Consider the following 22,428-nt stretch of genomic DNA (forward strand, 5'->3'; position numbering starts at 1 on the left):
ATTTTTTTCTATTTAGCTTTAGCAGATGCTGCCGATGTGCCATCTGTTGGATTCGCTGTTGCATCACATCAAAACACCGTTCCAGAGGACCATCTGGAAAAGTCTACTATAGGCATCAGCACTATGTTTGAAGACCCTGCTTTGCAAGGTACTTGTAGTGTCCTGTGTTTGCGACTAACACTCAGTGTTGCCAATGAATGTAGGCTGCAGCCGTCCTGCAAGTGAGGAACAAGCTGGTGAGGACGTCCTACATAAGACATGCGAGCAAGGCTCCCTCATGACGGCAAGCCATGCTGCTAAAGGTGAGTTTGGTGTATCAAGTTAAACTTAACAAAGTGGCAATGATGGGTATTTTTCCAGCAAGCCTACAACAGATGTCTGGCTGCAACACCCCTGTGAGCGAGCTAGGTGCAACGACCTCCCAGGTGGATATGTTTGGCAGCAGTTCTACCGAGGATGAGCGTTGTGCTGTTGATGGTAACTACCATACATTTTATAGAGCAGACGCATAGTTGTTTTAACAACATTATTGTTTCAAACCAGGGTGTGTTGAATTTGATTTTTAACTGAATCTGAAAAAGGTTAACCTGGCGATATAGATAAGGCATTTCTCTTTAGAGACTTTTTATGGACTAGTCAATATTTAATTGTTTTTCAGAAATCTCTCTCGACGTCTGTTATACTTTCTGCCTGGAAAACAGCTAAAGTTATTCCGCTATTCAAATATGGTAGTAAGCAGTCCTTACTAAACTACAGACCCATCGTTATAACGTGTCATTCTTGTGAAATACTTCAATGTGTAATTTGCGAACATACTGAATTCTTGGAGTGTAATGGTTTATCTGGTGCTCAGCACGGTTTGGATTTATCACTGCAACCCAGCTTATTGAATACACTACCGTCGCACAGGCCCCATCAGGCCCTCTATGCAGGTGATCGAATTGATGCAATATTTATTGATATTTCAAAATCTTTCGACACTGTGTTGCACTCTGAATTGTTCAAGAAGCTCACTGTTATTCTTAACAACAAAGTGTTTAACTGGATTTCTTTTTTATCCAATCGGTCTCAGTACGTACTATGACGTACTCTTTAGGTCTTCTCAATCCTCCACATGCAGTGTAACGTCTAGTGTGCCTCAAGGTTCAATATTGGGTGCGCTTCTATTTTTGATCTTAATAAATGATCTAACAAGTAATGTTCCTCTTAGAATCTGCATTAGGCAGATGATTGTGTATTGTACCATACGATTAAAACTCGTCACGATCACATGATCCATAACGACTCGTTTGCATCACTTCAATCATGGTGTGACTTGGCAGATGCAAATCAACTTCCAGAAAGTTGTACCTATGTCATTTACCAAACATTTTCCGCCTTCTCCACTTACCTATTCGTATAACGACTACCCTCTAGGAGATGCTTCACATCGAACTCGTGCAACCTAGTGCTTAGGCTGCTTGCAACGCATATTACGTTCATCCCCACTTAGCACACGACTCCTCACTTATAAAACGATGGTTCGTCCAATACTGAAGTGTGGCTCTGGCGTTTGGAATGCACACAAAATATCTATCAAAAAAAGTGCATCTGACAAGAAAGCTGTGGGCTTCGTTTATCGTTTTGACAGGTATTTTTTGCCCATTTCCCATCTTAGTCTTCAACTTGCCAGTCTCTCTTCTCGTCGTCACTTTGAATCTTTCAGGTTTCTTTATACTCTTACTCCCCACAATTCTCCATTCTCCTTACTTGGCAAGTAAGGGAAATCTAGACCCAATATCACCAGTCACCATGAGTTGAATACGTCCACTTGTCACCATCATACCGAAGCGTTTAGTCTCCCTGTCCCTTCTGAGATTGCGGAGTGCGCTGCCTGGTTACGCAAGATCTTTACCACTCAATGAATTTCTATTGTATATTAGTCATGATGTTCTGTGCTCTTTATGCTATTCTATGTATTGTATTTCCCCACTCCTGCGATAGCCCTTCTGGGCTGCAGTATATCGAAATAAGTGAAATTAATAAATAAGTCCTTAGTCGACCATAACCTTTGAATAACCATTACATACGAGGTAACTGGAAGGTCAAGGTGCGATATTTAAGAGTACTGTTCAGATTGGAGCACGCTCATAAAGTGCACAATCTTTTAGGATGATTATTCTTGTGACATATATTTTCCATATATGTGTACTATGATTGTATCATTGTTAAATTGTGTGGTGGACACTGGCACTTCTCATATCAGAAATTGAAGCTTTTATGAATGCTTGTCTGCAGAAGCATGAGCTTTGTAAATGCGTAGAGTGATATCTCTAACAAACTCTGTAAACACATGACGTACAACTTATAAACTATGCAATATTTATTTTGTTTAAAGAGCACAGTGGTATTAACTGTTGATGCTTAGCATTTGGTTAGGTCTTGCTGTGCAAGTTAGGAAATAATTGTCAACGCACAAGCTACCGTTGCTTTGCACTTTCAACTATATTGGCAGTAAGTGAGGGAGGTAATGCAAAATTGTGCCAGGCAAGTTCTTGTTAGCGTTGTAGCTCAAAGGATGCTTGGGATGCATAAGCTGTTTGGGTAATATCTTGCTCTGTGTTTTTGTGCAGATGCCATTTCCGAGGTGTCCCCAAGCGCCAACATTTTCGATTCAGCTGAAAGACCAGTAGGAAACTATCCCGGTAAGTGTTTGGTTCATTTAACGCTAGCCAAAGGCTTTGTGGATTTTCTTCAAGATGGGGGGTGTTCTTGTAATAGTGGTTCATTTTAATAATGGAAAAGTTGAGCAGCCGAAGGAAACTCATATTGTTTGATTTTTGTACTATTTACTCGAACTCCTTCATGAGTATATGCGAGAAAGGCTCCCTCATGGCTTTGACACAAAGCAATTTAGATCTACTTTTAATTGTGTTCATGGAGGCTCTGTGTAGGAATTGTACCTGCGAACAATGGTTATATTTGGTTGAATGTATCGTACTGTTTTACAGTTTCATAATGAGCTGTTCAGTATGAAGTAACCAGTAAATTAGTGTTGTATCAAGAAATTGTCGAATTGTTGTACACGTAGCTTTATTTATGCGTGCATATTTTTTGTATCTTACAGTTGCTTGGAAGAGCGCAGTGAGGAGCTCTCCGTCAACAAAATTTAGGGCGACCGTCCGGCGACTGCAGTCCAAGCTAGCAAGATGCCAGCGGACCATCAAACGGTTGCAGAAGAAGCAGAGCAAGCTACCGCCATCCATTTCGAAGGCACTGGGCATTATTCGTCCATCAGTGACAGAGGAGGTTTTTAAGCTTTTGTGTACACACCTGCGATTGCAGCAGAGGGGAAAAGGCAAGCGCTTCCCTATCTGGCTCAAAAAGTTTGCCTTGCATTTGAACTTCCGTGAACCCCGTGCATACCGTTTTTTGGCACCAATTTTCTCATTGCCAACACAGCGTACTCTGAGACGCTGGTTGTGCAACTTTAGGATGTCACCAGGAGTGATTCCCGGAATTATTCAAAGTATTTCTGCTAGCACTCACGCATGGAAGGAGCGCGACCGAGTATGCACCCTCATGTTTGATGAAATAGCTTTGAAAAAGAACTTATCCTATGATGCCGGTGAAGATATTGTGCATGGGTTTGCAGATGATGGCATCGAGCGGTCATCAAGTATTGCCGACAGAGCCATGGTTGTGCTTCTGGCAGGTATATCTAAGAGGTGAGTTCAGCCAGTCGCATTTACGATAGGGCATGTATTGACATGGGCAAATGTTATTGATAAATTACTAATCTCGATTATTGAGCAACTTAAAGCCGTCAGAATTGTTGTCAAAGCGGTAATCTGTGACCAAGGCACGTCAAATGTCAGCTTGGCGCAGAAATTGGGCATCACGATTGGGAAACCATATTTTGAAGTTCTACGCGAGAGAGTTTATTTTATTTTTGATGTACCTCATTTGATCAAAACGACCCGCAACAATCTCCAAGCACATGAGTTGCTCATTGGGAAAGAAGTTGTGAATTGGTCTCATATTGAACAACTGTACAAATCCACACATGAACTAAGGTTACGATTGGCTCCAAAGCTAACAGAGCGGCACATATACCAAAGGCCATTTTGTAACATGAAAGTCAGCAGAGCTGTACAAGTCCTGAGCTCATCAGTTAGTATTGCAATTATGACATTGGTTTATGTAAATGAGCTTTCCTCTTCAGCTGTAGCTACAGCAAACTTTTGTGACCGTATGGATAAGCTATTCGACACATTGAACAGCTCCAGCCCCCATAGGAATGCTCAGAAATACAGATATGCCATAAAAAAGGGGCAAAATGAATTAATTAAATTTCTGAAAGAACAGCTTCCATGGATTGCTTCTTGGAAATTTTCTGGCAAGCGTCAGCCGCAAACAATCACTGGCTGGCAGATAACAATTCAGGCTGTCATCCATCTTTGGGACGATCTCTCGGCCAATTACAACTTCATCTATCTGCTAACTCGTAGGCTCCAAAAGGACCCACTAGAGAACATGTTTGGGCACATCAGACAAAAGCACGGTTGCAATACTAACCCAAATGTGTCTCAGTTCATTTGTGGTTTAAAGCATATTTGTATTCAGAAAGCCTTCAAACTCTCTGAGCAGGGCAACGTAGAAGAAGATAGATCTAAACTCCTCCATGAAGTGTCGCCGTTCTCTCTAAATAGCACCTCTCTGGTTGATGTAGTCGAATCAGTTGGCCCTGATAACTTTCCGTCTCTCGAAGACATTTCAGTTCTTGCAAAAGACATTCAGTCGCATATCATTGACGATTCAGCAGCATATTACGTGGCAGGCTTTCTGGTCAAAGTGTTCCTGGCAAAATCATTCGAAGGGTGCACTTGCCGACAGTTGCTGCAAGGTGACATAAATTCAGTGAGTGCCGAGCACCAGTATTTTACACTACTGAAGGCTTATCACGTACCGAGCAAACTGTTTGGAAATTCGACAGTGCCATCACAAAGATTGTTCGATTTTGTTCAAGAAATGGAGACCCACTTTCTTGCCGTGATTGAGGCTACAGCGCATCTTGCACATGTGTGTGATGTTTTGTATCAGTATCTGTTTGGTGTGGGGGAAATGGAATTTTGCTGCATTGCATGTCGCCAGAGATTTGTCAAAATGTATTGCCGGATACGTCTGTGTTGGCATGTTCGATTCGTAAACCGCAATTTAGACAAAGTTAGGTTTCATTCATCAGTGTCTGGCGTGCAGCTTGAAAAAGTTAAAGGTTAATGCAGTACTTCTTTTCACCAATGAACATATAATTGGCATTTAAGGTCTGCTAGGGCTCCCTTGCTCAAATTGAATAGCATTTTGGCAGGGTCACACTATTGATACATTACAAGTGTGTGGTGGTAGGTGGAGGGGGGCGGGGGGGGTGGTGGTGGGGGGCGGGGGTGGTTGTGGTGGGTGGTGGCACCCTCCGGAGGTGCAGCAGCTCCTCCGGGGGGAGGGGGGGGGGGACATGGCCCTACAGAATGCTATTCCTTGTGAACACGGCACCCACAGCAGGCTCAAAACAATTTCTTTTAACCTTTACCAAGTGCCAGAGTATAGAGCAGTGCGCACTGGTGGTTGCCTCAAAAATGTTACTCTTGCCTGCGTCCGGCTGAAACGTTTAATGCTTCTATATTGATTTTGCACACCTTACTGAGCTGATAAGGAGTGGGTAAGGATTTAAGCCCAAAGCAATGCAGTTGTCTCAGCAAGACTACTTTGTTAATTGGACATATAACGCCAAAAGTATACGAGGACGTGTGCACGAGGAGGAGGGGGGGGGTTAGGTTGTGGAATGAGGGATGGGGGGGAGGGGGCACGGATTTAAATGTAAAGCAATGCGGTGGTCTCAGCAACACTACTTTGTTAATTGGCTATCTAATGCCAAAAGTATGAGGATGTATTCACGAGGAAGGGGGGTGGGGTTAGCTTGTGGATTGAGGGATGGGGGGAGGGGGCACGGATTTAAATGTAAAGCAATGCGGTGGTCTCAGCAACACTACTTTTTGTGTTAATTGGATATATAATGCCAAAAGCATGACGATGTGTGTGCGAGGGGTGTAGGGGGTGTTAGCTCGTGGAACGAGCGATGGGGGAGGGGGCATGGATTTAATTAAGGGCAAAGCAATTTGGTGCTCAGCAACACTGCTTTGTGGGTTAATTGGATACGCAGCGGCGACAGTATACGTGGATGTGCGTGTCATTTTTTGTATTTCAGTTTGCTTGCAGCGCGCAAAGTGTATTGCAGGTAGATCTATGGTTGGTGTGAAAGCTGCTTTCTTATGAAGCGAGATAAACATTAATTTTTTCTTTTTCTCTAAGGTTCTGTATTGTATTCAAAGCTTTATGTTTTGTATGTATCAGCATTCGTTTTAATGCTCCAAATGGACTGCATACCACGTTTGTTTTATTTTGGGGGTAGAGGCCATGGATGTATATTTAAGTGCAAAGCAATGCGGTGGTCTCAGCAACACTACTTTTTGTGTTAATTGGATATATAATGCCAAAAGCATGACGATGTGTGTGCGAGGGGTGTAGGGGGTGTTAGCTCGTGGAACGAGCGATGGGGGAGGGGGCATGGATTTAATTAAGGGCAAAGCAATTTGGTGCTCAGCAACACTGCTTTGTGGGTTAATTGGATACGCAGCGGCGACAGTATACGTGGATGTGCGTGTCATTTTTTGTATTTCAGTTTGCTTGCAGCGCGCAAAGTGTATTGCAGATAGATGTATGGTTGGTGTGAAATCTGCTTTCTTATGAAGCGAGATAAACATTAATTTTTTCTTTTTCTCTAAGGTTCTGTATTGTATTCAAAGCTTTATGTTTTGTATGTATCAGCATTCGTTTTAATGCTCCAAATGGACTGCATACCACGTTTGTTTTATTTTGGGGGTAGAGGGCATGGCATGGATTTATATTTAAGTGCAAAGCAATGTGGTGGTCTCAGCAAGACTACATACTAAACTGTGTGTTAATTGGAAACGAAACGCCAAAAATATACGTGGATGTGCGTGTCATTTTTTGTCTTTCAGTTGGCCGTGCAAAATGAATGCCAAATGTATGATTGGTATGAACGCCGCTTTTTTATGAAGTGAAATAAACATTACTTTTTGTTTTTCTCTAAGCTTCTGTAGTGTACTCATAGCCTCATGCCTTGTGTTATGTATCAGCATTCTTTTTATTACGCCACATGGACTGCACAGTGTTTTATTTTGATGGAATGAAATAAATATGGAATTCCATTGAAAGCTTATCCTAGCATCTCTTTTCTGGAAATGGCACTGCTGTACAAACCCTGCCTGACAGCTGCCTTTCCGTATATTTTCACATCCTACAAAATGCTGCTTCCCGCCCTAAGCAGCGCGCGCCTGTAGAAATAAAAAGCACGCGCATTAATGGTACGAAAAGGGGATCAGCGCAGCAGGCGCCACGTGTACCAGCTAGTATTCAAAACGCGCGCGCACAAAACCGAAACCGGAAGTGTGCTTCAGGTTTTAACGTCGACGGCTTGGTGCGCTGCAGTCAATTCGGCCGCTGGGCTCTATGGGAGTGTCCCCTCTTATTGTATTTTTCTTTCTCTATGGCTGCACCATGGCTACACTTACTCCCATTTCATTACTTATTCACGGCGAAGTTTTTCGGCCTGACCTCGTTCCTACACTTAAGTACTGAAATAGTTTGCGATGGCGTACCTTCGCAAAATAACATAACAAATCAACAACAGGGGGTTACACATTGCTATTGGAGCCGAAGCACCTCTTTTTTTTGCATGTATGTTATCTCAGGCAAACCCCAAAGGGGGACTGGCACTCGCAGTGACGTTTTTCATTGTAATTTCAAGAGTGCGTCGCGGGCTTGCCAGTAGAGGAAACTTGTGAAAGGATTTCGCGCAGGAAATATTTCTTTTATTTGGGAAGCCTGAAAGCCTTTTCCTTCTTCTGAAAATTTGGATTTCTTGTTTCAATTATTACTTTTCGTACTCATGACAGGGATAGTCCTAATTGCCTGCTCGCTCATTTGTGCTTGTGTTTGTTACCTTGCTTTTATTTTGCCTTTCCTTCTGTTGCTGCCACTGGCTGCTGTCATCAAGCGTGCTTTTTTAAAAGCGAACCTTTTCTTTGCGATGCTCGGAAGGTTTCGTGACCGTGACTGCGGCCCGGCTTTATCCTTGAAGAATAGGCCAACCAATTACAACGGAGCAAGCACGCCGCGCACTCCGCTGGCTTCCTTGCAGTACCAGCAGCCTCTGCATTGCAGCGAAGTGAACGCTTCTTGCGGATAGAATGGATTCGAATTTCGCCACGTACGTGCGCGTATCTGCTGTCTCTTAGAGCATGATGCCTTCAAGGCGTCCGTCGTTCAAGGTGTGTTCCTCCGCGCTTGTGTGCTCGCGTTTGTGAGGGTGTATGTGTGTGTGCGTGAGTTTGTGTGTATGTACCCATGAGCACTAAACACAGCTTCGCTGTATATAAATTCGAACTTGTTGTTTCTGTTGCGATTCGTTTTCCGGTCTCATTGTCCCACTTTTGCTGACGACTCACTTCACGAACTTCTGAGACAGGCCTCGCTCGTTGGAGCTCGTCTCGTAACGATATATATAGTTTCTTGCTCTCTAATGAAGGCGCGAATGGGGTGGCAAAAGCTTTTTCTAAAATACTTACATTTCTGTAACTGCTTATGATGATATAAGCGGTTCTATGGCGCAAGGGACAATAATGGCGAAAGAGCGCCCATCAATGGTGTAATGTAGTAGATGGTTTGGTCAATACTCACGTTAAATCCATAGCATGGCTGTATATTAGCCAGAACATTGTTGTTGCTGTGAAGTTGGTAAAGTATATACGCGTTAAAATATTAACAATGTCTGGTGAAGTGTGCCACTGACACGAGAGATACGGTTTGAGTTGATTGAAATACTGAAAAGAGTCAATGTCAATAACAATGCTGCCTACTCAAGGCGGGAGCACCTGGAGGTGCGTACTCCACCAAATTCTGCTATTTCTGCTACTGCAGCAGAAGCGCCTGTTGGGAGGATGCGCTACGAATCTCTTGAGCTAAATACATGCGGCGCAACTTCATTTAGAAAAGTTAAAGCAGCTTTGACACTGAAAGACAGGTCTACACCAAGAAACATTGTTGGATGGAGAGGAGTATGCTGATGATAAGCTGCAGGAAACTGCTTTATTCTCTCAGCGTCGGCCTACCGCCATTTCAGCAAGACATGGAGTATGTTCAGCCGCTCGCTACATCTACCGCAAATGGGAGGTTCATCGCCAGTCTCCCAAATGTGTGCCCTATTCTCAACCAACATCTAGGACATCTATTCCTCGCGTGTTTGCTGTGGACGGCCAATTATCTAAACGCAGCTTGAATAAATGGAGCTTATTCATTGTATCTTTGTTCCAGATGGATTGCCAAAAAGGTCAGAACTTTTTTATTAAAGATAGTTTCAAGTCTGCAGAATCTACAGAAGATTCACAGGCTTCCTTTATTGTGGACGTAGAAAGTTTGTCTGCAACCACATTACCCTCAATGCCTCTATGGTCGGGCACCCAGCATAAATGGCCATGCTGGTGAAGCATACATCGTGCAAAGAAACGAGAGCAGATCATTGACTACAGGATTGCTATGTCTTCGCAAAGACATTAAAGCTTCGACAAGAATAGCGAGTTTGTAAATATTGTTACGTGTAGCTGGAGCCAATACTATATACAATATATTTACAGGGAAGCTAACGGAAGGGCAAGGGCAACGCGGGTTCTCGGCCATATAGGAGATAGAATGGTGAATAGCCGGCTGTGTCGCGACGCGATGAATTATACGCGAACGTCCATATGGTAAGTGAAGATCCCAGTCGTGGTGGTCGGTCGCAACGTACTTTGAACGCATGTCGGTGATGGTCTGGTTGAGGCGCTCCATGTGGCCGTTGGTCTGTGGGTGGTAGGACGTGCTGAACTTGTGATTTGTCGAGCAGGAGCGGAGGATGCCCTCAACGACTGACGACAGAAAGCTGCGGCCACGGTCAGTGAGTAATTGGCGCGGAGCACCGTGCACTAAAATGATGTCATAGGGCAGAAAGTCAGCAACGTCAGTAGCACAACTTGTCGGAAGGGCTCTAGTGATTGCGTACCACGTATCATAATCAGTAGCGACGGCGACTGATTTATTTCCGGAGCCCAAGAGAGGAAGCGGTCCAAGAAGGTCTAGACCAACACGGAAAAAGGGTTCGGGTGGGATGTCGATCGGCTGGAGATATCCAGCTGGAGGTGTGGAGGGCTTCTTCCTGCGCTGACAGGGCTCACAAGCGGCAACGTAGCACCGCAGGGAGCGGGCGCGACCCGGCCAAAAGAATGGACGGCGTACACGGTCGTACGTGTGCGAGACGCCCAAGTGTTCAGCCAAGGGAGCGTCGTGAAGTTGTTGGAGGACAGTCGAACGCAGGTGTGATGGAATTACGAGCAGAAGGTCGAGGCCGTGTGGATCGAGATTGCGGCGATATAATGTCCCCTCTTTGAGGAGAAACATCCGGAGAGAGGCGTCGCCAGGCGTTGACTCCAGATGGTCGATGAGGGCTCGTAATGAAGGATCGCGGCGTTGCCCGTTGCCGATTTCAAGCAACTGGGACACAGAGAAAACGCAAGCAGTGGCGTCCGCATCCGCCGCTTCGTCGACGGGGTAGCGGCACAAACAATCAGCATCCTGGTGCAGGCGTCCCGTCTTATATACCATGGAGAAAGTATATTCTTGCAGGCGCAACGCCCAGCGAGCAAGTCGTCCCGTGGGGTCCTTGAGCGAGGATAGCCAGCAGAGCGCGTGGTGATCAGTGATGACACAGAAGGGCGTCCGTACAAGTATGGACGAAACTTCGCAACAGCCCACACAAGAGCGAGGCACTCGCGCTCTGTGATCGAATAATTGCGCTCAGCGGGTGATAGAAGTCGGCTGGCATAGGCTATAAAGCGATCATGTCCACGCTGGCGTTGTGGTAACCTGCTCCTATGCCATGACCACTGGCATCAGTTCGTACTTCCGTTGAGGCAGACGGGTCAAAGTGGGCCAAAATTGGAGGCGTGGTAAGGAGAGTAGTGAGCTGCGAAAAAGATGCGGCTTGGTCAGGTCCCCAAGAAAATGGGGCGTCTTTCTTCAAGAGGTTGGTAAGAGGACGTGCGATGGTCGCAAAATCCTTCACAAAGCTTCGGAAATAAGAGCACAGCCCTTTGAAACTACGAACGTGCTTGGTAGACTTCGGAACAGGAAAGTTCGTAACAGCGCGAGTTTTGTCGGGATCAGGTCGCACACCTCTGGCGTCCACGAGGGGTCCAAGGACGGTGATTTGGCGGCGAACGAAGTGACATTTTGACAAATTCAACTGGAGACCGGCGCACCGGAACACATCAAGAATCGCTGAAAGACGATCTAGATGCGTGTCAAATGTGGGCGAAAAAACGATGACCACATCTAGATAGCACAAACACGTGGAGCACTTGAACCCCTGAAGCAAAGAGTCCATCATTCGTTCGAAGGTGGCGGGCGCGTTACAGAGACCAAAAGGCATCACCTTGAACTGATAGAGGCCGTAAGGGGTAATAAATGCAGTCTTCTCTCGGTCCATGCCATGGACGGATATCTGCCAGTAGCCGGACCGTAGGTCGACAGAAGAAAAATAGGTGGCACCGTACAAGCAGTCTAGAGCGTCATCAATACGTGGCAAATGGTAGACGTCCTTTTTTGTGATTTTGTTCAGGTGGCGATAATCTACACAAAAACGCCACGTTCCATCCTTCTTTTTGACAAGTACGACGGGAGAAGCCCAGGGACTACAGGAAGGCTCGATAATGTCCTTTGCAAGCATCTTTTTGACTTCCTGTTGGGTAACAGCTCGTTCGGACGCAGAAACACGATATGGACGTCGGTGAATAGGTTTCGCATCGCCAGTGTTTATGCGGTGGGTCACGACGTACGTTTGACCTAAGGGTCGATAGTCAAAGGAAAAAATGTCGCGATAGCCGTCAAGAACATGGCAAAGGGCTTCAGCTTGAACAGGTGTATGGTCAGTGGAAACCATCTTCTCAATGTCGATGTCAGTACCGTGCGATGACGTCACGGTATGGGTTGAGCTGTGACGATCTTCCACTGTGAATGGCTCGATCTCATCATCCTGCAAAGCGCTAATTATAGCCAATGAAATCCCCTGAGGCAGAACTTGCGCGGTTAGCGCGAAATTGACAAGCGAAAGGCAGGTGCGGTTGCCAGCAATTGTCAGCACAGTGTGCGGCACGGTAACACCATGTGTAAGTATATTTGCCGGAATTTGTGCGACCACGTAGTTACCGTCAGGTACAGCTGGTGAGGACAAGTCGACGTGCGTCACAGATTGAGTCGGTAGGCGAATAAAATCCATGGAGCCCAAACGGCTTGGGGGCGGGTCCACAGGGTCGGCAAGAAGAGGCAAGTCAAGGCGAAGTGAGCCGGCCGAACAGTCAATGAGGGCCGAATGATTGGCAAGGAAATCCAGACCGAGAATGAGTTCGTGAGGGCAATGCTAGATGACGGTGAAGAGAACAACGGTGTGTCTCTCAGCAATGGTGAGTCGGGCAGAGCACACGCCAACAATAGCGACAGTCCCTCCGTCGGTGACTTGATGATGATGATGTGTGGTGTTTTGTGGCGCAAGGGCCAGGTTTGGCCAAAAAGCGCCATGACACGTGGTAATGTTGACGATGAATTGCGGAAGATGTGACTTGGCTGTAAAGTGGCCTAAAAATAGTCGCTGTAAAGTGCGTAAAATCTACATGCTATAAAATTATGGCGATGAATAATGACGAATACTATGACCATTAAAATCCGTCGTAGAAGAATGATGTAAAATCAAGCGCATAAACGCTATACGTAATAAAGTTATAGCAATGACTAGTGAGTACTACTAAGCACACAAAAGATACATTGTAATAGAATGATGATATTTAAAAATACATGAAGGTAAACGTTTGCAAGAAGCACTACTGCCTAAGAGAGCCCTTGGAACAGAAGGGCCTGAAGGCATGTGCTATACAAAAATATTTTATTGCAGCAGCATCCTCTGGACAGAGGATGTGCTACAAATTCGTAGGGCTAACAACATGTACGGCAACATCGTTTAGGAAATTTAGGACAGCTCTGGTGTCAAACAACGGTTCGTTACCAAGAAACATTACAGGATGAAGGGGGATGTACTGCCGGTATGCTTGCGGAAAATGTTTCTTTCTCTCTGTTTCGGCTTCCCTACACTCCAAGAGAGCGTGGAGGACGGTGAGCCTTTCACCACATCTATCGCAGGATGGTGGTTCATTTACAGTTAGCAGAAAACTGTGTGTGGCATATGTGTGTCCTATTCTGAGACGACAGAATAGGACTTCTGTTCGTCGTGTTTTTGATGCGGGGGCCAATAACCAAGTTTTGGCTTAATCAAGTGAAGCTTATGATTTGTTTCAGCATCCCATAAGCGCTGCCAGTGGCTTCTGAGTTTCTTTCGGATGAAAGGCTTTAGATCTAAGGCAGGTAGTGCAGTGGTAGGATGGATATCTTGTGATGCAATTGATGTGGCTATTTGCTCAGCCAGCATATTACCCTCAATGCCCCTATGTCCAGGTACCCAACATATTATGATTTGCTGCTGAGACATGTACGATGTGCAAATGACAGAATAATATTCGGTAAGTACAGGGTTTCAATAATTGCGGAGGAACATTAGGGCTTTTACAATGCTTAGAGAGTCCGTGTATATAATGGCTTTGTACAACTTTGCTTTCTTGATTTGTTTGACAGCACATAGAAGTGCATACGCTTCCGCAGTGAATATGCTTGTTTCCGGATGCAGTCCGCCGGACTGGGAGAAGGATGGTCCGATTGCAGCATAAAACACGCCGGCATGCGACTTAGAAGCGTCAGTGTAAAATTCTATGCACGAGTATTTAGATTGAAGTTCCAAGAAATGTATTCGAATATGTGCTTCTGGAGCGTGTTTCGTCACCTCTACGAATGATATATCGCATTCGATGGGCTTCCACTGCCATGGCGGCAATGGCTTAGCTGGGATCATCAGGTTTTGCTGTAGAATTGGGACTTGCATATTCTCAGCAAGCTTTCTAATGCGCAGAGAGAATGGTTCTGTAGTTGCAGGTCGGTTATTAAAAAGCATTGCAGATGTGACGTTGTTTATGTTTACATAAGAGGGATGGTCGCGGTTTGCGTTCACTTTTAGAAAGTACATGCAACTGGAGTATGACGTTTGAAAATGGAGCGACCACTCATCAGCTTCAACGTAGAGACTTTCTACAGGACTTGTCCTGAAGGCAACGGTCACCAAGCGGATACCTAAGTGGTGTACAGGGTCAAGCATCTTCAAAGAACTTGGGCTGGCAGATTGATATACTATGGCCCCATAATCTAACCGTGTGCGCATAAGACTTTTGTACAGGTTTATCAGACACTTCCTGTCGCTGCCCCAGGTTGTATGTGATAAAAGTTTAAGGAGGTTCATTGTTTTTAGACATTTCTGTTTTAGGTGCTTTAAGTTTGGGATGAAGGTCAGTTTTGAATCTAATATGATTCCTAAAAATTTGTGTTGTTTGACAACTGGTATGTGCTGTCAATGTAGTTCTACACTGGGCTCTGCAAATAATCCTCTTTTTGTGTGAAAAGGACACATGAGCTTTTAACAGGATTCAGTTTAAAGCCGTTTTCTTCGGCCCATTTACAAACATTGTTCAAGCCAAGCTGGACATGCGGCTCACAAATAGAAAGGTTACATGACTTGAAGCCTAGTTGTACGTCATCGACGTATACCGAATGAAACATGCTCTGCGGTATAGATGAGCGCAGCGAATTCATTTTGATTATAAAAAGAGCGCAGCTTAATACCCCTCCTTCCGGCACGCCAGTTTCTTGTGTATATGGCCTGGTTAGAGCATTGCCCACCCTAACGCGAAATGTGCGGTTTGATAGGTAACTTTCAATTACATCAATTACGTTAAGCATATTCCCTCGAATACCCATTTCTGAGAGGTCTTGCAAAATCCCATACCTCCAAGTCGTGTCATATGCCTTTTCCATGCCTAAGAAAACAGAAAGAAAAAACTGCTTATAGATAAAGGCATCGCGAATGCCTGCCTCAATGCGCACGAGCTGGTCAGTAGTCGACCTACCCTCTCTGAAGCCGCATTGATAAGGGTCGAGCATTGTATTCGATTCAAGGAAATGTAAAAGACGACGATTTATCATTTTCTCGAAGAGTTTGCATAAGCAACTTGTGAGTGCTATGGGACGGTAACTTGAAACGTCGGCTGGGTCCTTGCCTTGTTTCAAGACCGGTACTACGATAGCTTCTTTCCAGGAGGATGGGAGGTATCCGGCAGCCCAAACAGAGTTAAAAAGCGCCAGAAGTGTCATCTGTGTGTCAATGTGTAGGTTTTTATTCATGTCATACATGATTCTGTCAGCTCCAGGTGCAGAGTTCATACACGAGCGGAACGCAGCTCTAAGCTCGGCAATATTGAAAGGGCAGTTGTACGGTAGATTAGGTCTGCATTTACGGTTTATTGGCCTAAGTTCTGCTATTTGCTTATATTTAAGGAATGTTTGTGAATAGTTTATGGAACTAGATATATGAGCAAAATGTAATCCAAGGGCATCGGCCTGGTTTTCCAAAGTATTTCCTCGCTCATCAATCAAAGGTAATGGGTTGATCTGCTGCCCTTTTAACCTTCTCAGACCATCCCATACTTTAGCCTCTTGGGTGTAGGAGTTGATGCCTGAGAGAAACCTCTCCCAGCTTGCTCTTCTAGCCGGCCGTCTCATGCGCCGTCCTTGCGACTTGATATGTTTAAATGCAATGTAATTTTCCGCCGTAGGGTATTGGCGCAATCTGCCCCATGCCTTATTTTGTCTTTTTCGTGCATCTGTGCACTCTTCATTCCACCAAGGAACACGTTTCTTAGATGAATGACCATTTGTTTGGGGAATGAACGTTTCAGCTGCATCAATATTAAAAGCGGTAAAATATGCTACAGCATCGTCTATGCTAAAATCGCGTATAAAATCTTGTGATAAGTAAGTACATTCCTTAAAACGCTTCCAATCAGCGGAGTCAAGTTTCCAGCGAGGTACCCGTGGACGAGTGTCGGGTCGTGTTAGTAAGTTTGAAGTTATAGGAAAGTGATCACTCCCAAACGGATTTTCTATGACATTCCATTCTAAGTAGGAGAAAAGTATGGAAGATCCAAGGGCTAAATCTATCGAGGAGTATGAATTATGCGCAATATTATAGTAGGTGGGTTTTTTCTTATTAAATAGGCATACACCGGAGGTGACGAGAAAGGATTCGATCAGTCGTCCCCTCAAGTGAGTCCTGGAATCTCCCCAGAGACTGTTATGAGCATTAAAGTCCCCAACAATAAGAAACGGCTCAGGAAGTTGAATTATAAGTTCGTAGAATTCTATTTTGCTCAAATGATAGTTTGGAGGAATGTAGATGGAGCAGATGGCTACTAACTTATTAAAAAGAATTGCGCGAACCGCAACTGCCTCGAGGGACGTCCGAAGCGGCAAGTGTCGGCAAGCAACAGCTTTATTGACAACTATGGCCACACCGCCGGATGAGGTGTTGACCTCGTCACGATCTTTACGAAAAACATTATGTGACCGGAGAAAATTCGTGTGTGTCGCTTTTAAGTGCGTTTCCTGTACACAGAGTACTTTCGGATTAAGTTTATGTAGAAGTTCGGTTACGTCGTCAAGATTATGTATGAGACCTCTCACATTCCATTGTATAGTTTGTGTATCCATTTTGGAATTAAATAGCTGCTGTGTGTACGAAAACGGACGTTATGTCTTAGATAACAGAGCTCTTTCGAGGCCCTGTAATCGGGGTTTTGCCCTTTCTGGAGCGTTCGAGGGAGCCTCGACGCTCCTTAGGCGCTTGGCGCGCCGTGGGAATAGGTGTAGTGTCCATTGCCTCTTGTGAGGCGCCGGACACCTGCTCTTGCGAGCGAGAAGTTTCCCGAGAGGGTCCCGCCTTGGAGGGCAAGACCCCTGCGCCCACCAGCCCGGAGGTGGATGGGGCACCCTGCGGAATTTGGCTGCGACGGTTGTTGCCAGCGCTGGGAGGGGCCGGGGAGGTTGGGGCACCCTCAGCTGCACCCACCTTCGGGGTCGATGGTCGCCCCTGCTGTGTTGACGGAGCAGTGCTAGCTGCGACCGCCGCGGGGGCAGATGGCGTAACTGCCGACTCACTGCTTGTGGGTCGGACAGCCGCCGGAAGCCGTTGTGGCGCTGCCCCCTTACGCGCCACATCGGCAAAGCTGCTCTTAGACAGGTATGACACCCGCCTCCATGCCTCTTTGAAAGTGATATTTTCTTTTACTTTTATAGTCACAATTTCTTTTTCTTTTTTCTAGGACGGGCAGGCGCGCGAGTATGCGGCATGCTCGCCATCACAGTTGACACAATGTGGGGTGTTCTGGCACGTTTCGGAGGAATGTTCATTGTCACTGCACTTGGCACAAGTCAGCCGGCCTCGACAGTTCTGTGAACTGTGGCCGAAACGTTGGCACTTAAAGCATCTGAGAGGATTGGGAACATATGGTCGAACACGAAGTTTGATGTAACCAGCCTCGATGGACTCGGGAAGGACACTTGAGCCGAAAGTGAGTATTAGGTGTTTCGTCTTGATCTCTTTTCCATCTCGCCTCATCTTAATTCGTTTAACGTTTATAACATTCTGGTCACTAAAGCCCTCCAAGAGTTCAGCCTCAGTGAGCTCCATCAAGTCATCGTCAGAGACAACACCACGGGTGGTGTTCATCGTGCGGTGCGGGGTTATAATTATTTGGGTTTCCCCAAATGACACTAGTGTTGACAATTTTTCATATTGTTTTTGATCGCGGAGCTCCAAGAGGAGATCACCGCTTGCCATCCTCGACGCCTTATATCCAGGACCAAAGGCTTCAGTCAATGATTTCGAAACAAGGAAGGGTGAGATAGTTCTTACTGGTTTATCTGGTTTTGCAGAATGGATAACATGGAAACGCGGGAACAATTCTTTTTGGCGGCCAAAAAATTGAAAGACTTCATCGGTGCGCCCTCTTTTCTGAGGGCGATCAGGTAGTGGAGGGAAGGAAGTAGCCATGTGTGGACGTGTAGTTTTCGGCAGCAACGCCAGCCACCCACCATGGAGTCCAACAAGGGGACACTGCAGGACCTGAAGAACAGGGCCTGCAGACGCCAGCTGTACGTTGCCACTATAACCCAATATGACATAACCAAGGTTGGCTACTCACACAAGGTTAACCCTTGCTGCCAGGAAGGTCGGAAGTAATAAAGAAATGAGAAGGAGACAGGAAAGGCGGAAAGTAAGGGAAAGACGAAGGTAATAGGGAGAGAGAGACAGGAAAAGGCAACTACCGATTTCCCCCGGGTGGGTCAGTCCGGGGGTGCCGTCTACGCGAAGCAGAGGCCAAAGGGGTGTGTTGCCACCGCCGGGGCGCCTTAATGGTCCAAACACCCAGCCTCAGCTCAACCCCCAGGTACCCCCTTTCCCAAGACACGGCTAAGCCGCGCACGGCTACACGCGGGAGGGTCCAACCCTCGTGTGCTCGGGTCCGTGGTGTCGCAACACACCAAACGCCTGCTTACGCAGACGCCCCTGCGGGGCGTCGGTGACTTGTACAAATCGGTTCGGGGCAGGCGTCAGAGCTTTCTTGAGCCGACGGCGAAGAGCAGCACTCATAATGGACCCATGCGCCCCGGTGTCAATGAACGCGCACACAGGAACATTGTCGACGAGAACGTCCAAAAGATTCTTGTTCGTCGCTAAGGTGTGTTGTAGCGGGTGGCAGAGTGACGGAGACGATCCAAGAGCACGTACCGCACTGGTTTATTTCAGTGACAGCGAACTAGATATATAGGCTGCTTGCCTATGACGTAACATAAAAAGAACGAATCATGTTTGACACGTGTGGCACAGCACTTCATATCACTTCTCCCTTTCTTTTAAAACTGCAGTCTTTGCACGGGTCTTCGTTGTCGGGTAGACCTCCGTAAGACCGGCGGACTTTGGGGAGAGAGCCTGTTCGGCTGGGACGGACGTTGGAGGTGTTGTCGAAGGAACAGGCGCAGCGCCACTTGCTTCTGGAGTGGCCAGGCTGCACCGGGCTTCTGGCGTTGACGAGGGCCGATTCTTGTTGTCCGGGCTGGGTTGAAGCGAGTCGGACGCCTCCGCTTTTGGGGTCACGGGTGACACAGGCACGCGACGGAAAATTTGGTCGAAGTGACGTCTGGCGAGGCCATCTGGAGTGTCGACCGTTACAAGGCGTGAACCCTCTACGCTCTTGACGATGCCTGGACGCCAACGCTCCCCTAGGCCAAAGTTGCGCACCCACACCTGGTCGCCGGAGTGGAATCTGGGAGGCTGCGAGTAACTTTGAGGTAGAGAAGGGACGCAAGTATCCAAGCGCGAACGAATTTGGTAGTTCATCAGCATCTCTGAAGGAGACTTCCCGCACGGTAGTGGGGTACGTCGATAGCCTAGGAGCACTCGCGCTAGTTTTGTTTCGAGATCGTTCACCAACGAGTGCTTAAGAAGGCCATCCTTTATTGTGCGGACCGCACGCTCTGCGAGACCATTAGATTGTGGGTGGTACGGCGCACTACGTAGATGAGTTATTTTGTTGACAGACATGAACTGGGAAAACTGCTGACTTGCAAACTGTGGCCTGTTATCCGACACAACTGTTTGCGGCAAGCCAAAACGCGCAAACAATTCTCGAAGCCGCGCAATTGTGACTTCTGTGGTCGCCGACTTGACGGGAAGTGCCTCAATCCATTTAGTATGCGAGTCAACGACTATCAACAGCATGCGTCCCTCTATCGGTCCGGCGTAATCAATGTGAAGCCTTGACCATTTGGTTCCCGTTTCTGGCCAACAGATAGGAACCTGTCGATGAGGCATTGGCTGAGCTTGTACACATGAGATGCACGAGCGTGCAAGGCTTTCGATCTCACCATCCAACCCAGGCCACCAGAACAGCGTCCGAGCCAGTCTTTTCATCGCAGATGCAACCTGGTGTGACCGATGTAGCTCAGCGAGCATGGAGACTCGCGCCTTGCGGGGTACGACGATGCGATGACCCCAGTAGAGCAGGCCTTCTACGCTTGACAGCTCCAGTCTTCTGCAAAAATAAGGTTGAAGGTGATTGTGACACGGTGACAAGCGTTTAGGCCATCCATTCAGTACAAAGTGCTGCACAACGCTAAGGTGTTCATCTCCGTTCGTCAGCGCCCGTATGGCATCCGCTGGCACGAACGAGCTGTCAAGGGTCTCTGTAGACAATACGTATTCTGGTAAGGTGCCCGATCGACAAACGTCTGTTATCGGCACGGGCAAGCGGCTGAGTGCGTCCGCGTTGGCGTTTTCCTTGCCGGCCTTGTACTCTATGCGGTAGCTATATTGGCTTAGAAACAGAGCCCATCTCTGAATACGTACCGACGCCATTGGGGGCACAGGTCGATCTTCTCGTAGAAGTCCCACCAGTGGTTGGTGGTCCGTGACCAATATAAACTCGCGGCCCAGCAGGTAGTCTCGAAATTTTGTTACTCCGAACACCAGTGCGAGCGCTTCCTTCTCGAGCTAAGAATAATTTTCAGCGTGTGTTAACGTGCGTGAATGGAAAGCAATGGGCTTATCCAATGTTCCAATTCGGTGCGAGATTACGGCACCTAAACCCGAAGGTGACGCATCGCATTCCAAACGCACTGGTTGGTTGGGATCGAAATACGTCAGAACAGGCGAATTCAGAAGTGTTTGTTTAGCCTTGAGATATGAATGTTCCTGCGCCGTTCCCCAGTGCCATTTATGCTCTTTTTCAAGCAAAAGATACAACGGCGCCAGCATCGTTGACATGTGTGGCAAGAACCGGTGATAATAAGTCAACAGACCCAAGAAAGAGCGCAGTTCGCTCACATTTGTAGGCCGTGGCGAGTCACGTATTGCTGCTAGGTTCTTCTCAAGCGGATGCAAGCCGTCTTTGTCAATGCGATGGCCCAGCTAGACGATTGAGTCTTTGCGAAAATGGCATTTTTCGGCCTTCAGCTTGATACCATTTTCTTGAAGCCTGCGCAAAACGTCCCGAAGCACTGAGCCATTATCGTCATGACGTTCCGCTATCAATACATCGTCCAAATACACCTGCACGGCTGGAAGACCAGCCAGGACCGTTTCCATGCGCCGCTGAAAAATCGCGGGAGCCGAGGCAACTCCGAACGGAAGACGGTTATAGCAGAACAACCCCTTGTGAGTGTTTATCACGGCCAACTTCCTCGCCTCCTCATCCAATGGGAGTTGGTTATATGCATCCTTAAGGTCCAGTGTTGTGAAAAATGATCCCCCACGTAGCGACGCGAAAATGTCTTCAATGTTTGGTAAAGGGTACTGCTCAGTTATGCACGCAGCATTGATTGTGGTTTTGAAATCGCCGCAGATGCGAAGGGAACCGTCTTTCTTCAGTACCGGTACGATTGGCGCCGCCCACTCAGAATGTGCTATGGGCGATAATATGCCTTGCTCTACTAAACGGTCCAGCTCAGTTTCCACTTTTTCACGAAGAGCATAAGGAATTGACCGGGCTTTGTGGAACTTCGGTTGGGCGCCTTCTCGAATGTGGAATTTCACAGGTGGCCCCTGAATGTTTCCAAGTCCTGGCTCAAAAAGGGCAGGAAACTCGGTCCTGAGGCTGTCGGGATCTGCTGACGTCGATTGAAGCGCAGCGAGAAACCCGGAAGGCAAAAGCGAGAACGCTTGGATTAAGTGCCTTCCGCAAAGGCTGGGACCCGAGCAGCCTGTAACTATCAGTGTGGCAGGTACAGTCTTCCCCGCAAAATGGGCTTCAAGGTGCAGTTCACCGACAATGGGCAGCTTGCCCAAGTAACAGTTGAGCGTGTGTTTGCATTTCGATAAGCGTGGCCAACTCAGACGGTGCTTTAGATACACCTCCTGCGGAATGGCAGAAAACGGCGATCCCGTGTCAATAATCATGTTCAAGGGCACGCCACCCCAGCGGATAGTTCTGCGGAACGCCTGGAGCAAAAGTTTCTTTTCCCGTGATTCCTGCAATGTGAAGACTGATGAAATATCGCCTTCCTCCGTGTCGGATACAGCGCTCTCATAATGAACTGCGTTAGCGACGCCATCGCGCCTACGACCAGCCCGGAGCCCCGACTGGGAGCGGCATTTTCTTGCGAAATGACCAGTCTTCCGACAGCGAAAACACTGCTCCTTTTTGTGCGGACAGTCGCTTGCTTCGTGACCGTAGTTTCCGCAGCGTGCGCGCTCAGTATGGCTTTGCTTATCTTTGGCGAAGGTCTGATATCGGC

At 47.0% G+C, this 22,428-nt stretch overlaps 1 protein-coding gene across 1 annotated transcript; it reads left to right on the forward strand.

Moving 5' to 3' along the window:
* The first annotated feature begins 44 nt into the window (after positions 1-44).
* LOC139047841 (uncharacterized) lies at positions 45-10,023 on the forward strand. Its single transcript, XM_070521980.1, has 7 exons — positions 45-148; positions 204-302; positions 361-477; positions 2,613-2,684; positions 3,107-3,388; positions 3,635-3,694; positions 9,998-10,023. The coding sequence occupies exons 1-7, from the start codon at positions 124-126 to the stop codon at positions 10,021-10,023; spliced, it is 681 nt and encodes a 226-aa protein (XP_070378081.1). The 5' UTR covers positions 45-123.
* The last annotated feature ends 12,405 nt before the right edge of the window (positions 10,024-22,428 follow it).

The sequence above is a fragment of the Dermacentor albipictus genome, chromosome 7 (assembly GCF_038994185.2).
Source record: "Dermacentor albipictus isolate Rhodes 1998 colony chromosome 7, USDA_Dalb.pri_finalv2, whole genome shotgun sequence".
Lineage (NCBI taxonomy): Eukaryota > Metazoa > Arthropoda > Arachnida > Ixodida > Ixodidae > Dermacentor > Dermacentor albipictus.